Genomic DNA, 16279 nt, shown 5'->3' with positions numbered 1-16279 from the left:
GTCGGCATCATCTGTCCAATGCATATTCTACAGGACACGTCAAGCAGAGATCGACATAGCTTTGACTCTAGGACCCAGTATACTCATGTCTCTTTGGGCATGCGTTATAACTATATATCTATCACTTGAGACAGCATCTTTAATATATTTACTAGGGTCTCAATCTCTGCTGATAAGGTACCTGTCCACGCTGCCACAGCGCTAAAAACCCATGCCGACACAATCGCCGGTCTGGGGTCTGGGTAGTATACTAGAATGTGCACGCTATCTGCAGGATCCCTGAGAATAGCAAGTGCTACCGTCTGTGCAAACAGGACACCCTAGGGGAAGATTCTCAACACATCCTGGCCCTAGTGGGGAAAGGATACAGCCTGAGAATTCTCTTGTGGGAAGCTGCCGTCTCTTGTCTGGAGATTCCCGCTCTTTTTCCTCATGAGAGGAGGGAAATTTACCTCAGCATTCTTCCCCTTAAACATGTGTACTCTCGTGTCAGGGACAGATGAGTCATCAGTGATATGCAAATCATCTTTTATTTCAATAATCATATATTGAATACCTTCTAGCCATCTTGGCTGTAACTTTGCATTATCGTAGTCGACAGTGGAGTTAAACTCCGTGTCGATACCAGTGTTTGTTATTTTGGATAGTGAGCATTGTGAGACTCTGAAGGTCTCTGTGACATAGGGACAGACATGGGTTGATTTCCTGTCTGTTCCCTAACCATTTGTGCAATAAATTCACCTTAGCACTTACACATATCCAAACAGGTGTCGGCGTTGTCGACGGAGACACCCTCTCACACACATATCCGCTCTATCACCTCCTTAGAGGAGCCTTTTACCTCAGACATGTCGACACACGCGTACAGACACACCACACACACAAGGGATGCTCTATTTGAGGACAGTTCCCCCACAAGGCCCTTTGGAGAGACAGAGTATGCCAGCACACACCCCAGCGCTATATAACCCAGGGATTACACTACAACTCAGTGTTTACCCAGTAGCTGCTGTATATACAATTTTTGCGCCTAAATTTATGTGCCCCCCCCCCCCTCTCTTTTCACCCTTTGTGTACCAGGATACTGCAGGGGAGAGCCTGGGGAGCTTCCTTCCAGCGGAGCTGTGAAGAGAAAATGGCGCTGGTGTGCTGAGGAAGAAGGCCCCGCCCCCTCAGCGGCGGGCTTCTGTCCTGTTTCTGACTAAAAATGGCGGGGGTTTTACACATATACAGTCACAGGTATTTTTATTGCTGCCCAGGGCGCCCCCCCCCCCCCCCCCCAGCACCCTGCACCCTACAGTGACCGGAGTGTGTGGTGTGCTGTGGGAGCAATGGCGCACAGCTGCGGTGCTGTGCGCTACCTTAATGAAGACAGGAGTCTTCTGCCGCCGATTTCATCGCTTCTCTTCTGTCTTCTGGCTCTGCAAGGGGGACATCGGCGCGGCTTCGGGAACGGACGATCGAGGTCAGGCCCTGTGTTCGAACCCTCTGGAGCTAATGGTGTCCAGTAGCCTAAGAAGCACAAGCTAGCTGCAAGCAGGTAGGTTTGCTTCTCTCCCCTCAGTCCCCACGTAGCAGTGAGTCTGTTGTTAGCAGATCTCACTGAAAATAAAAAACCTAACAAATACTTTCTTTCTAGCAAGCTCAGGAGAGCCCACTAGGAGCACCCAGCTCAGGCCGGGCACTGATTCTAACTGAGGTCTGGAGGAGGGGCATAGAGGGAGGAGCCAGTGGACACCAGATAGTACCTAATCTTTCTTTTAGAGTGCCCAGTCTCCTGCGGAGCCTGTCTATTCCCCATGGTCCTTACGGAGTTCCCAGCATCCACTAGGACGTCAGAGAAATACCTGTTACAGTGTGTGCAAACCTGGTCAAGAACTACAGGAAACGTTTGACCTCTGTAATTGCCAACCAAGGTTATATTACAAAGTATTGAGTCAAACTTTTTGATTGTCCAAATATTTATTTTCCGCAAGAATATACAAATAAATTGTTTAAAAATCATACAATGTGATTTCCTAGGTTTTTTTTTCAGATTCTGTCTCTCACAGTTGAAGTGTACCTATAATGGAAATTACAGACCTCTCATCTTTTTAAGTGGGTCAACTTGCACAATCGGTGGCTGTCCAAATACTTTTTTGCCCCACTGTATGTATGTATGTATGTATGTATGTATGTATGTATGTATGTATGTATGTATAACAGGTGTGATTCATAGGGTCGGCCATACTTCGGTCAACCACTATTGGTTGACAGTGACTAGGTTGACACAGTCATTAGGTCAACATGAACAAGGTCGACATGACAAAAGGTAGACATGATTTTTTTCTTCTTCTTGGAGTCGTTTTCTTCGTAAAGTGACCGGAAATCCTAATTAGTGCACCGTGTTCGCTCGCCATGCTTCGGGCAAGGTTACCATTCCCAATCGTAGTCCACGTGGATCGTAAAGTATGAAAAAGTAAAAAAAAAAAAAGTGAAAAATGCATGTCTACCTTTTGTCATGTCGACCTAGTGACCATGTCGACCTAATGCATATTGTTCAATAGTGTTCGACCTAAAGATCGGATCCCGACAGCCGGTAATTTAACCGCATACCCTCAAATGGGGTATAGTCTTATGGTGCTGGGGAATAAAATTGGGAGAGTCATGGACATTTTTACATGTATTTTTTTTACTTTATTTTATTATGAAGTACATTCATGGTGTATTTATTTAATCAGGGTGTAGCTCTGGGATCTCTAGTAATTGTAGCCAGCTAGTATTAATCTAGGCTTCTATTTAGCTGGGAAGCAATTGTGACTTAGACCAGGTAACCCTTTATAGAGGAAGTTACCACTGTTCCAGTGCTCTTAGCCCTAATGTGGAAGATCAAAGTTGAGCGTGGTATGTTTTTTAATCAATTAATCTTTTTAGTAGCTTTCAGGGAAAGAAGTACAAAAAAAAAAACCACAATTAAAAGATGGTATAGCAGCAATTGTATATACACATGTTGCAACAGAGTAAGTAATAGGATAAAAAATACAGTCACGTATACCCATAACAAAAAAAGGTATACACTAAGGGGTATGTTTACTAAAGCTTCTAAAACTGAAAAGTGGTGATGTAGCCCATAGCAACCAATAAGATTCTGTCTATCATTTTCTAGGATGTGTGTTCAGAGGGAGCTTTCAGTCTAACCAGCGTTTGATTAAGCTGGACTAGACAAATTTTCAGCCTACGGCGGATTCACCATAGGGACAATTTGTGGAGGTACTGCCACAGACGGACCCCTAGGGGGCACAAGGCGTTCTACCAGGGTACCCGATAATGATGAGAATGCTGAGCAGGGGCAGAAGCAGCGGTCTGACTGGGAGGTGTATAACAAACAGTACAGAGACCATCATTTAACAAACCAGCGGAGCACACTCTGCATGACGTTAAGATAGGGGCTTCTGTCTGTTTGCGGCCCTTTTTGTTAGACATTGTGATAATGGAAACAAACTGGACTTATACAGTATGTTAAATGCAATGTAAAAAGTACAGAGTATGATGTGACAAAGATATAATATACTTATAAATGTATATAGATAAAACCTGTTACTCTTATTCTAAACCTAAACGCACCTCAGCCAATGATACAGAATAGGGAGAGCAAACTGGACTTACACAGTACGATAAATGTAATGTAAACAGTAAAGAGTATGATATGACTGTGACACAGATATATACTTATATATGAATAATAGGAAGAGATATCTGAGATACACTAAAAGTGAAACCAGACAGCAGGTAAAGGCACTCAGTCACAGGCAATGCAAACATTACTTACATTAATACTGCAATGGACCCTTATATGACAACACAACACTGAGACTGGAGGATATAGCAGAAAACTCGTACAAATAATCTGCAAGGAACACTATTCTAAACTAACGCTGTCCTATGAGACAGGTAGGATACTGAAGTGTTTGTAAAAAGCAGTACAGTTCAGGTGTTTTTGCAGAGAGACATTGCCCAGCAATACTGGAGACCTGCTGCTGCTATGCTGTAAGATGGCTGCCCGAGTCTCTGTGAGGGAAGTGGGAGAGTGAGGCAGCTCTAGGGCGGGAAATCTGCAGTAGATGGCGCCCAGAGCCAGGGGAGGGGCTACAGGGGATCCTGCTCGGTGACAGTGTCCACGCCAGTGTCGCGGTCCATCTCCCCAGACCGCAGCGGAATGAGATTTAAATGGCGGGTAACGCTAGGAGACCCTCTTACCTGCCCCCCAGAAGCGGCCACGCAATCCCAGGAAACGTTCCACAGTTGTGCCCATCGCCATGGACGTCCCCGCCGCAAGTACCCGGGCAAACCAGCAGCGCCGTTTGGGGGGGGGGGGGGGGGGGGTGATGGAGCAGCAGCGCTGAAGTCACCCTGACTTATAGCACTGCCAACCCAGAGAGAAAAAGTAAATTTCAATCAAAAATAAAAAGCTTTCAGGGCTGCCTGCACAGCCCTCCTGTTTAGGCAGGCACCAACTTCAAAACTGTGCTCACAGTGCCTGGAGGCGGGGTTAGAGAGGAGAGCCCCAATGCATCCTGGGACAGCTAAAGCTTTAACCTGTTGGTGCCTGGATCCAGATCCATCTCTACACCCCGATGTTTCCTTGTGGAAACGTATGTACCCTGCTTCAGAAAATCTGACCTATGGGGTCTCTCAGTAGACTGGGGGGGCATGCAGGCCAGAGGTGCCGCAACGGTCACAAATGTGTGTCCCTGGTGCCAGTGGGAGAGCTCTGAGCAGGAGGGAAAGCATGCAGGAAGCAGACATGCGCCCTCATTCAACTCTCACTCTACATATCAGAGACAGCCCATTATATAACAGATGCAGATAATAAGAATTTACTTACCGATAATTCTATTTCTCGTAGTCCGTAGTGGATGCTGGGGACTCCGTCAGGACCATGGGGAATAGCGGGCTCCGCAGGAGACAGGGCACATCTAAAAAGCTTTTTAGGTCACATGGTGTGTACTGGCTCCTCCCCCCATGACCCTCCTCCAAGCCTCAGTTAGGTACTGTGCCCGGACGAGCGTACACAATAAGGAAGGATCTTGAATCCCGGGTAAGACTCATACCAGCCACACCAATCACACCGTACAACTTGTGATCTGAACCCAGTTAACAGTATGATAACAAAACGAAGTAGCCTCCGAAAAGATGGCTCACAACAATAGTAATAACCCGATTTTTTTAACAATAACTATGTACAAGCATTGCAGACAATCCGCACTTGGGATGGGCGCCCAGCATCCACTACGGACTACGAGAAATAGAATTATCGGTAAGTAAATTCTTATTTTCTCTAACGTCCTAGTGGATGCTGGGGACTCCGTCAGGACCATGGGGATTATACCAAAGCTCCCAAACGGGCGGGAGAGTGCGGATGACTCTGCAGCACCGAATGAGAGAACTCCAGGTCCTCCTTAGCCAGAGTATCAAAATTTGTAAAATTTTACAAACGTGTTTTCCCCTGACCACGTAGCTGCTCGGCAAAGTTGTAATGCCGAGACCCCTCGGGCAGCCGCCCAGGATGAGCCCACCTTCCTTGTGGAATGGGCATCTACATATTTCGTCTGTGGCAGGCCTGCCACAGAATGTGCAAGCTGAATTGTACTACAAATCCAGCGTGCAATAGACTGCTTAGAAGCATGAGCACCCAGCTTGTTGGGTGTATACAGTATAAACAGCAAGTCAGACTTTCTGACTCCAGCCGTCCTAACTATATATATATATATATATTTTTAGGGCCCTGACCACGTCTAGTAACTTGGAGTCCTCCAAGTCCCTAGTAGCCGCAGGCACCACAAGAGGTTGTTTCAGGTGAAAACGCTGACACCCCTTTATGAAGAAACTGGAGACGAGTCCCAGTTCTGTCCTGTTCAAATGGAAAATTTTAATATGGGCTTTTGTAAGACAAAGCCGCCCATTCTGACAATCGCCTGGCCGAGGCCAGGGCTAACAACATGGTCACTTCCCATGTGAGATATTTGTCAACAGCATGGTCACTTTCCATGTGAGATATTTCAAATCCACAGATTTGAGCGGTTCAAACCAATATGATTTTAAGAAATCCCAACACTATGTTGAGATCTCACGGTGCCTCTAGGGGCACAAAAAAAGCTGTATATGCAATACATCCTTTACAATCTGGACTTCAGGAACTGAAGTCAATTCTTTCTGGAAGAAAATCTACAGGGCCGAAATTTAAATGTTAATGAACCCCAATTTGAGGTCCAAAACACTCCTGTTTTCAGGAAGTGTAGAAATCGACCTAGTTGAATTTCCGTCGTGGAGCCTTCCTGGCCTCACCCACGCAACATATTTTCACCACATGTGGTGATGACGTTGTGCGGTCACCTCCTTCCTGGCTTTGACCAAGGTGGGTATGACCTCTTATGGAATGCCTTTTCCCCTCAGGATCCGGCATTCAACCGCCATGCCGTCAAACGCAGCCGCGGTAAGTCTTGGAATAGACATGGTACTTGCTGAATCAAGTCCCTTCTTAGCTCCCCAGGCCCTTAGTCCTCTGTGAGCATTTCTTGAAGTTCCGGGTACCAAGTCCCTCTTGGCCAATCCGGAGCCACTAGTATAGTTCATACTCCTCTATGTCTTATAATTCTCAATACCCTGGTTATGAGAAACAGAGGAGGGAACACATACACAGACTGGTACACCCACGGTGTTACCAGAACATCCACAGCTATCGCCTGAAGGTCTCATGACCTGGCGGAATACCTGTCCCGTTTTTTGTTCGGGCGGGACGCCCTCATGTCCACCTTTGGTCTTTGCCAACGGTCCACAATCATGTTGAAAAACTTCCCTATGAAGTTTCCACTCTCCCGGGTGGAGGTCATGCCTGCTGAGGAAGTCTGCTTCCCAGTCGTCCACTCCCGGAAAGAACACTGCTGACAGTGCTATCACATGATTTTCCGCCTAGCGAAAAATCCTTGCAGTTTTCACTGCCCTCCTGCTTCTTGTGCCGCCCTTCTGTTTACGTGGGCGACTGCCGTGATGTTATCCCACTGGATCAATACCGGCTGACCTTGAAGCAGAGGTCTAGCTAAGTTTAGAGCATTATAAATTTGCTCTAAGCTTATTTATGCGGAGAGAATTCTCCAGACTTAATCACACTTCCCTGGAAATTTTTTCCCTGTGTGACTGTTCCCCAGCCTCTCAGGCTGGCCTCCGTGGTCACCGGCATCCAATCCTGAATGCCGAATCTGCGGCCCTCTAGAAGATGAGCACTCTGTAATCACCACAGGAGAGACACCCTTTTCCTTGGATATAGGGTTATCCGCTGATGCATCTGAGGATGCGATCCGGACCATTTGTCCAGCAGATCCCACTGAAGAGTTCTTGCGGGAAATCTGCCGAATGGAATTGCTTCGTAATAAGCCACCATTTTTACCAGAACTCTTGTGCAATGATGCACTGACACTTTTCCTGGTTTTAGGAGGATCCCGATTAGCTCGGATAACTCCCTGGTTTTCTCCACTGGGAGAAACACGTTTTTCTGGACTGTGTCCAGAATCTTCCCTAGGAACAGTAGACGTGTCGTCGGAAAAAGCTGCGATTTTGGAATATTTAGAATCCACTCGTGCTGTCGTAGAACTACTTAAGATAGTGCTACTCCGACCTCCAACTGTTCTCTGGACCTTGCCCTTATCAGGAAAGCGTCCATGTTTCTTTTAAGAAAAATCCTCATTCCGGCCATTACCTTGGTAAAGACCCGGGGCGCCGTGGACAATCCAAACGGCAGCGTCTGAACTGATAGTGACAGTTCTGTACCAGGAACCTGAAGTACCCTTGGTGAGAAGGGCAAATTTGGACCTGTAGGTAAACGTCCCTGATATCCAGTGACATCATATCGTCCCCTTCTTCCTGGTTCGCTATCACTGCTCCGAGTGACTCCATCTTGATTTGAACGCTTGTATGTAAGTGTTCAAATATTTCAGATCTCACCGAGCCGGTTGGCTTCAGTACCACAATATAGTGTGGAATACTACCCCCTTCCTTGTTGTAAGAAGGGTACTTTGATTATCACCTGCTGGGAATACAGCCTGTGAATTGTGTGAGGGGGAGACGTCTCGAATTTCCAATGTACACCTGGGATATTACATGTAGGATCCCGGAGTTCCCTTGCGAGTGTTGCTGAAACTCTTGAGATGACCCCCTACCGCACCTGAGTCCGCTTGTACGGCCCCAGCGTTATGCTGCGGACTTGGCAGAAGCCGTGAGGAGCTTCTGTTCCTGGGAATGAGCTGCTTGCTGCAGTCTTCTTCCCTTTCCTCTCCCCCTGGGCAGATATGACTGGCCTTCGCCCGCCTGCCCGTATGGGGACGAAAGGACTGAGACTGAAAAGACTGTGTCCTTTTCTGCCAATATGTGACTCGGGGTAACAAAAGGTGGATTTTTCAGCTGTTGCCATGGCCACCAGGTCCAATGGACCGCCCCTTTATACGGCAATACTTCCATATGCCGTCTGGAATCTGCCTCACCTGACCACTGTCGTGTCTTCGTCTGGCAGATATGTACATCACATTTACTCTTGATGCCAGAATGCAAATATGCCTCTGCGCATCACACATATATAGAAATGCATCCTTAAAATGCTCTATAGACAATAAAATCCTGTCCCTGTCAAGGGTATCAAAATTTTCAGTCAGGAAATCCGACCAAGCCCCCTCAGTGCTGCACATCCAGGCTGAGGCGATTGCTGGTCGTAGTATAACACCAGTATGTGTGTATATACTGTTATGATATTTTCCAGCTTCCTATCAGCTGGCTCCTTGAGGGCGGCCGTATCTGGAAACGGTAACGCCATGTTTTTTATAAGCGTGTGAGCGCCTTGTCCACCCTAAGGTGTGTTTTCCAACTCGCCCTTACTACTGGCGGGAAAAAGGGTATACCGCCCATAACTTTCTGTCGGAGGAATCCCACGTATCATCACACACTTCATTTAATTTATCTGATTCAGGCAAAACTACAAGTAGTTTATTCCCACCCTACAAAATACCCTTATTTGTGGTACTTGTGGTATCAGAAATACGTAACACCTCCTTCATTGCCCTTAACATGTAACTTGTGGCCCTAAAGGAAAAATACGTTTGTTTCTTCACCGTCGACACTGGGGTCAGTGTCCGTGTCAGTGTCTGTCGACCGACTGAGGTAAATGGGCGTTTTTACAAGCCCCTGACGGTGTCTGAGACGCCTGGACCGATACTAATTTGTCCGCCGGCTGTCTCATGTCGTCAACCGGCTTGCAGCGTGTTGACATTATCACGTAATTCCATAAGTAAGCCATCCATTCTGGTGTCGACTCCCTAGAGAGTGACATCACCATTACAGGCAATTTTCTCCGTCTCCTCACCAACATTTTCCTCATACATGTCGACACACACGTACCGACCTACAGCACACACATACAGGGAATGCTCTGATAGAGGACAGGACCCACTAGCCCTTTGGGGAGACAGAGGGAGAGTTTGCCAGCACACACCAAAAGCGCCATAATGTATATAACAACCCTAGAAGGTGTTGTTTCTATATATGGGCTCTTAATATATAATTATATCGCCAATTTATGCCCCCCTTCTCTTTAACCCTGTTTCTGTAGTGCAGGGGAAAGTGGGAGCCTTCCTCACCAGCGGAGCTGGTAAGGAAAATGGCGCGGAGTGCTGAGGAGAATAAGCTCCGCCCCTTTCACGGCGGGCTTTTCTCCCGGTTATTAGGAAAACTGGCCTGGGTTAAATACATACATATAGCCTTAATGGCTATATGTGATGTATTTATTTGCCAAATAGGTATTTATATTGCTGCCCAGGGCGCCCCCAGCAGCGCCCTGCACCCTCCGTGACCGTGTCAGTGAGCCGTGTAGCAACAATGGCGCACAGCTGCAGTGCTGTGCGCTACCTCTCTGAAGACTGTGAAGTCTTCTGCCGCCTGTTTCCGGACCTCCGTTCCGCCGTCTTTCTTCAGCGTCTGTAAGGGGGATCGGCGGCGCGGCTCCGGGACGAACCCCAGGCTGACCTGTGTTCCGACTCCCTCTGGAGCTCAGTGTCCAGTAGCCTAAAACTTCAATCCTCCTGCACGCAGGTGAGTTGCAAGTCTCTCCCCTAAGTCCCTCGTTGCAGTGATCCTGTCGCCAGCAGGAATCACTGATTAGAAACCTAAAAAAAAACTTTACTAAACAGCTCCTTAAGAGAGCCATCCAGTTTGCACCCTTCTCGGACGGGCACAAAAACCTAACTGAGGCTTGGAGGAGGGTCATGGGGGGAGGAGCCAGTACACACCATGTGACCTAAAAAGCTTTTTAGATGTGCCCTGTCTCCTGCGGAGCCCGCTATTCCCCATGGTCCTGACGGAGTCCCCAGCATCCACTAGGACGTTAGAGAAAAAACAATATTTGAAATAATACTCCTTGTAGAACACAGAACATCAATGATCGTGAACATTTACAATGTATTTACTATATAAGTTAATGAATCTTCCTACTTCTTATTGCCAGTGGGAAGGATTGCAGTAGAAACCTTTAACTCTTCATACAAATCTGCTCCATTTAAGGGGAAGGCGGAGTACTGGGCAAGCAGCACGCGTCTCACTGCCACAAGTGTCTGAAATACAGCACATGTCAGCATTACTTTTCCCACATTAAACATCAAACTATTATACAGGACTTTGCAAAAAAAAAACAATATGGAGCTGCGAAAAATATGCTGAAAATAGCACATACCTCCCAACATTAACATTTACACTTACATCTTACTCAGCCCTTAAGAATACTGACTTATTCACACTATGCTGTCCCAATTTGGAAATTGTGACACTGCCACCTGGAAATGGGACTATGGTCATGCCTAGTACTTCTGAAAGGCTAGGCCACTTCCAAGGCACCTACCGCTTTTCTGGAACACATCCCAGTGATAGGGACAAAAGTCCTGGCTAATGACTGTCCCTCTGAATTCACAGAAGGTTGCCCGGTATTAAACAATATGAGCAACTTGGTATCTCTATTCACTACACCGTTTCCAAATGTTTTGAAGTCCATTTGCCATGTGTAAAAAGTACTACAGATAAGCATTTGTTATCATGATCAATGTATCACTATTTTGAGCTCTGATGACCTTCAATATCTAGTGAATGCAGCAAAGAGCAAAGGTCCATGCACAGATGTAATTAAGTCAGCATTAGGAGAACAATTAAAAACAATTCCTCAGTGACAAGGATGAAAATACCAGATTCTTATATTTGTGTGCGGGATTCCATTATGTGCATCAGGTAAGGTTTTTGAGTGACATGCATTTTATTTTTTTGAAAACACATTAACATGCTTATTAAAATCTAATTAAAAAAAGACAAACTTGTAGTTTAAAAATAAGATTTTACTTACCGGTAAATCTATTTCTCGTAGTCCGTAGTGGATGCTGGGGACTCCGTAAGGACCATGGGGAATAGACGGGCTCCGCAGGAGACAGGGCACTTTAAGAAAGAATTTGGATACTGGTGTGCTCTGGCTCCTCCCTCTATGTCCCTCCTCCAGACCTCAGTTAGAGAAACTGTGCCTGGAAGAGCTGACAGTACAAGGAAAGGATTTTGGAATCCAGGGCAAGATTCATACTAGTCACACCAATCACACCCTATAACTTGTGATAAACTTACCCAGTTAACAGTATGAACAACAACGGAGCATCAGATCAACCCTGATGCAACCAAACATAACCCCCTTATTTAAGCAATAACTATTTACAAGTATTGCAGAAAAAGTCCGCACTTGGGACGGGCGCCCAGCATCCACTACGGACTACGAGAAATAGATTTACCGGTAAGTAAAATCTTATTTTCTCTAACGTCCTAGTGGATGCTGGGGACTCCGTAAGGACCATGGGGATTATACCAAAGCTCCCAAACGGGCGGGAGAGTGCGGATGACTCTGCAGCACCGAATGAGCAAACACAAGGTCCTCCTCAGCCAGGGTATCAAACTTGTAAAACTTTGCAAAAGTGTTCGAACCTGACCAAGTAGCTGCTCGGCAAAGCTGTAATGCCGAGACCCCTCGGGCAGCCGCCCAAGAAGAGCCCACCTTCCTTGTGGAGTGGGCTTTTACTGATTTTGGAAGCGGCAATCCAGCCGCAGAATGAGCCTGCTGAATCGTGTTACAGATCCAGCGAGCAATAGTTTGCTTTGAAGCAGGAGCACCCAGCTTGTTGGATGCATACAGGATAAACAGCGACTCAGTTTTCCTGACTCTAGCCGTTCTGGCTACATAAACCTTCAAAGCCCTGACCACATCTAGTAACTCGGAATCCTCCAAGTCACGAGTAGCCACAGGCACCACAATAGGTTGGTTCATATGAAAGTATGACACCACTTTTGGCAGAAATTGTGGACGGGTCCGCAATTCTGCCCTGTCCATATGGAAAACTAGATAGGGGCTTTTATGTGACAAAGCCGCTAATTCTGACACACGCCTAGCTGAAGCCAAGGCTAATAGCATGACCACCTTCCACGTGAGAAATTTTAACTCCACGGTTTTGAGTGGCTCAAACCAGTGTGACTTCAGGAAACTCAACACCACGTTAAGATCCCAAGGTGAAACTGGGGGCACAAAAGGGGGTTGAATATGCAGCACTCCCTTTACAAACGTCTGGACTTCAGGAAGAGAAGCCAGTTCTTTTTGAAAGAAAATGGATAGGGCCGAAATCTGGACCTTAATGGAACCCAATTTCAGGCCCAAAGTCACTCCCGAATGTAGGAAGTGAAGAAAACGGCCCAGCTGGAATTCCTCCGTAGGGGCTTTCCTGGCCTCACACCAAGCGACATATTTTCGCCATATACGGTGATAATGTTTAGCCGTCACGTCCTTCCTAGCCTTTATCAGCGTAGGAATAACCTCATCCGGAATGCCTTTTTCTGCTAGGATCCGGCGTTCAACCGCCATGCCGTCAAACGCAGCCGCGGTAAGTCTTGGAACAGACAGGGCCCCTGTTGCAACAAGTACTGTCTTAGAGCACAGGCCATGGGTCCTCTGTGAGCATTTCTTGCAGATCTGGATACCAAGTCCTTCTTGGCCAATCCGGAACAATGAGTATTGTTCTCACTCCTCTTTTTCTTATGATTCTCAGCACCTTTGGTATGAGAGGAAGAGGAGGAAATACATAAACCGACTGGAACACCCACGGTGTCACTAGTGCGTCTACAGCTATCGCCTGAGGGTCTCTTGACCTGGCACAATATCTCTGTAGCTTTTTGTTGAGGCGGGATGCCATCATGTACACCTGTGGCAGTTCCCACCGCCTTGCAATCTGCGTGAAGACTTCTTGATGAAGTCCCCACTCTCCCGGGTGGAGGTCGTGCCTGCTGAGGAAGTCTGCTTCCCAGTTGTCCACTCCCGGAATGAACACTGCTGACAGTGCTCTTGTCACGATCCGGGTATCTGGACGCCATTTCTTACCTATCAGATGCCTCCTAAGGCTGGCTCAGCGCTCCAGGACCGGATCCCATCTGTTATCCTGATGTGCACATTCCCGCATCCTCTCCTGTCTCTCTGGACGCAGTCACAGTAACGCCTTATACATCTGGCATGGCGTCTCCCGCGGCCTCCGCCGCCGTCCCTGAGCTTCTGCATTTAGAGTGGCGATTACGTCAGCCGCGGCCTCCGCTGTGTCCGCGTGGTTGGATGTGCATCTGTCAGTCTGGCGTCTCCTGTCTCCGGTGGCCGGCGCCGCCATTACTGTTTTCCAGACCACATGGATTACAATCCAAACTTCCCTCCAAGTGTCTGCATGGGCGCAGCCATCTTGGATTCTGTCAGCTGATCATTCCTACCAATCCGTTGTCAGTATTATTAATTTGCATAATTGCCTAGCCAATGCCTTCCTTGCTGCAGGTATAAATAGGTTGTGCCTGAGCAAGGAAGGCGTCAGTGCTTTGGTTGTCAAACCTAGTTCCAGTTTGTCTCTCTTCTGTGAATGTCTTCCAGGTTCCAGCTCCTGTCTCCAGACTTCTGCTATAGAGACCCGCACCAGCATTCCATCTGCGGTGTAGCCTGACTCTCCGATCCATTCTGGACTCACCTGTTTCCAGCTACAACATCACCTGCTTCCAGCTTAGCTTCCAGCAGTGTACAGCTTCTCTTAAAGGGCCGGTGTCCTTTCTGCAGTTTACCACTCTCCACCGGTATTATTATTTCTCCGCTCTCAAATTCTACATTTCATCTACATTGCATCGCTCTCAAACTTTATTTATTATTTAACTGGTTCCAGCCAGTATCCACTCCGTGCCAACACCTGTCTGGTTCTAACCAGTACCCACAGCAGCATTTTATCTACAGCAGTCCAGCTTTCCCTGGAACACCAGCTGGTACGACCCTGGGCTTTCCTCATTGCTACAGTTGAGCCTGGTAAGGACTTTCCAACTTGCAGATAATAAGAACTGTCTCATACCACCAGAGCTCTGTGGCCCCTGCCACCCTGTAGTACCCAGGAACTGTATTATTATTTCTCTGCTGATTTTTATGTTACTTTTTACTGCTACTGTGATGCAAGGAGTGTCATAAATAAATATCATTGACTTTTACTCAAGTTGTCGTGGTCACGCCTTCGGGCGGTTTCTCTTCATGTTACTTACATGTCCAGGGGTCTGATACAACCTCCCAGGTTCCGGTACATCTCAGCCCCTACAACTGAGGCTGCCTTCCGTCAGCTCAGGCCCTCAGTTGTGACAGTAAGCACTGACCTAATGAATCCAGCCGGAGACCAGGATCAAGCGGCCAGGCCGATGCAAGAACTGGCAGCCCGACTAGAACATCAGGAGGCTGCACAGGGCCACATCATCCGCTGTCTCCAGGATCTCTCTACTCGGCTGGATGGGATTCAGACAACTCTCCGTGGATCAGGCGCTTCTGGTGCGTCAACCACAGTGACTCCAGTTATAACCCCACCCACCTTACCCATTTCTGCTCCACGTCTTCATCTTCCAACGCCAGCAAAATTTGACGGATCTCCAAGATTCTGCAGGGGATTTCTCAACCAGTGTGAGATTCAGTTTGAGCTACAACCTGGCAATTTTCCCAGTGACCGTACAAAAATTGCCTACATCATCTCACTTCTCAGTGGCTCAGCCCTTGACTGGGCATCACCGTTATGGGAGAGGTCCGACACCCTGCTATCTTCTTACACTGCATTCGTGTCAACATTCAGGCGCATCTTCGACGAGCCAGGCCGGGTAACTTCAGCTTCGTCTGAGATTCTCCGTTTACGCCAGGGATCACATACTGTAGGACAATATCTTATACAGTTCCAGATCCTGGCATCTGAACTGGCATGGAACGACGAGGCCCTGTATGCTGCATTCTGGCATGGTTTATCCGAGCGTATTAAAGATGAGTTAGCTACCAGAGACTTACCCTCCAAGTTAGATGAGCTAATCTCACTTTGTACAAAAGTTGACTTACGTTTCAGAGAGAGAGCAACTGAGCGTGGAAGATCATCTGCTCCAAAATCTTCTGCTCCTCCTCCTCGCCAACTGTCACCAACTAAAAATGAACCCATGCAAATTGGCCGTTCCCGTTTAACTCCTGCTGAGCGCCGAAGACGTCTCTCCGAGTCTCTCTGTCTTTATTGTGCAGCTCCGTCTCACACCATTAATGCCTGTCCCAAACGTCCGGGATTCCAAGTCCTAGCTCGTCAAGGAGAGGGCCGCCTAGGAGTAATGATCTCCTCTCCATCTCCTCAAGATTGTAATCTCCCAGTCTCGCTTCAAGTTGCTCAACGTTATCAGAACGTCATTGCCCTCCTGGATTCCGGAGCAGCTGGGAACTTTATTACCGAAGCCTATGTTAAACGGTGGTCCCTACCCACCGAGAGACTTCCTTCCTCCTTTTCCTTAACTGCCGTGGATGGCAGTAAAATTTTTGATACAGTTATTGCTCTAAGGACTCTACCAGTTCGTCTGAGAGTGGGAGTTCTTCATTCCGAACTTATTTCACTTTTAGTGATTCCAAGAGCCACACATCCTGTGGTCCTGGGCCTTCCATGGCTCCGTCTTCACAATCCTACAATTGATTGGACGACTACGCAAATCCTGGCATGGGGTCCCTCCTGTGCTGTGACATGTTTGTTTAAAGTGTTGCCTGTCTGTTCTTCCTCCCCCAGGTCGTCTGATGTTCCACCTCCTCCATATCAAGATTTCACGGATGTGTTCAGTAAAGCTTCTGCTGATATCCTTCCTCCTCATAGAGAATGGGACTGCCCGATTGATCTCGTTC

General features: G+C 47.4%; 1 protein-coding gene across 1 annotated transcript in view; it reads right to left on the bottom strand.

Moving 5' to 3' along the window:
* RAD51D (RAD51 paralog D) overlaps window positions 1-16279 on the bottom strand; it is a 278198-nt gene that overhangs the window by 56277 nt on the left and 205642 nt on the right. The window contains exon 6 of the mRNA XM_063953995.1: window positions 10510-10628. Coding sequence (XP_063810065.1) covers window positions 10510-10628 — 119 coding nt within the window. The remainder of the gene's footprint in view (window positions 1-10509; window positions 10629-16279) is intronic.

Source organism: Pseudophryne corroboree, chromosome 2, assembly GCF_028390025.1.
Source record: "Pseudophryne corroboree isolate aPseCor3 chromosome 2, aPseCor3.hap2, whole genome shotgun sequence".
Classification (NCBI taxonomy): domain Eukaryota; kingdom Metazoa; phylum Chordata; class Amphibia; order Anura; family Myobatrachidae; genus Pseudophryne; species Pseudophryne corroboree.
Note: the sequence above shows the minus strand (reverse complement) of the source record. Positions and strands in the feature narration are given on the sequence as shown.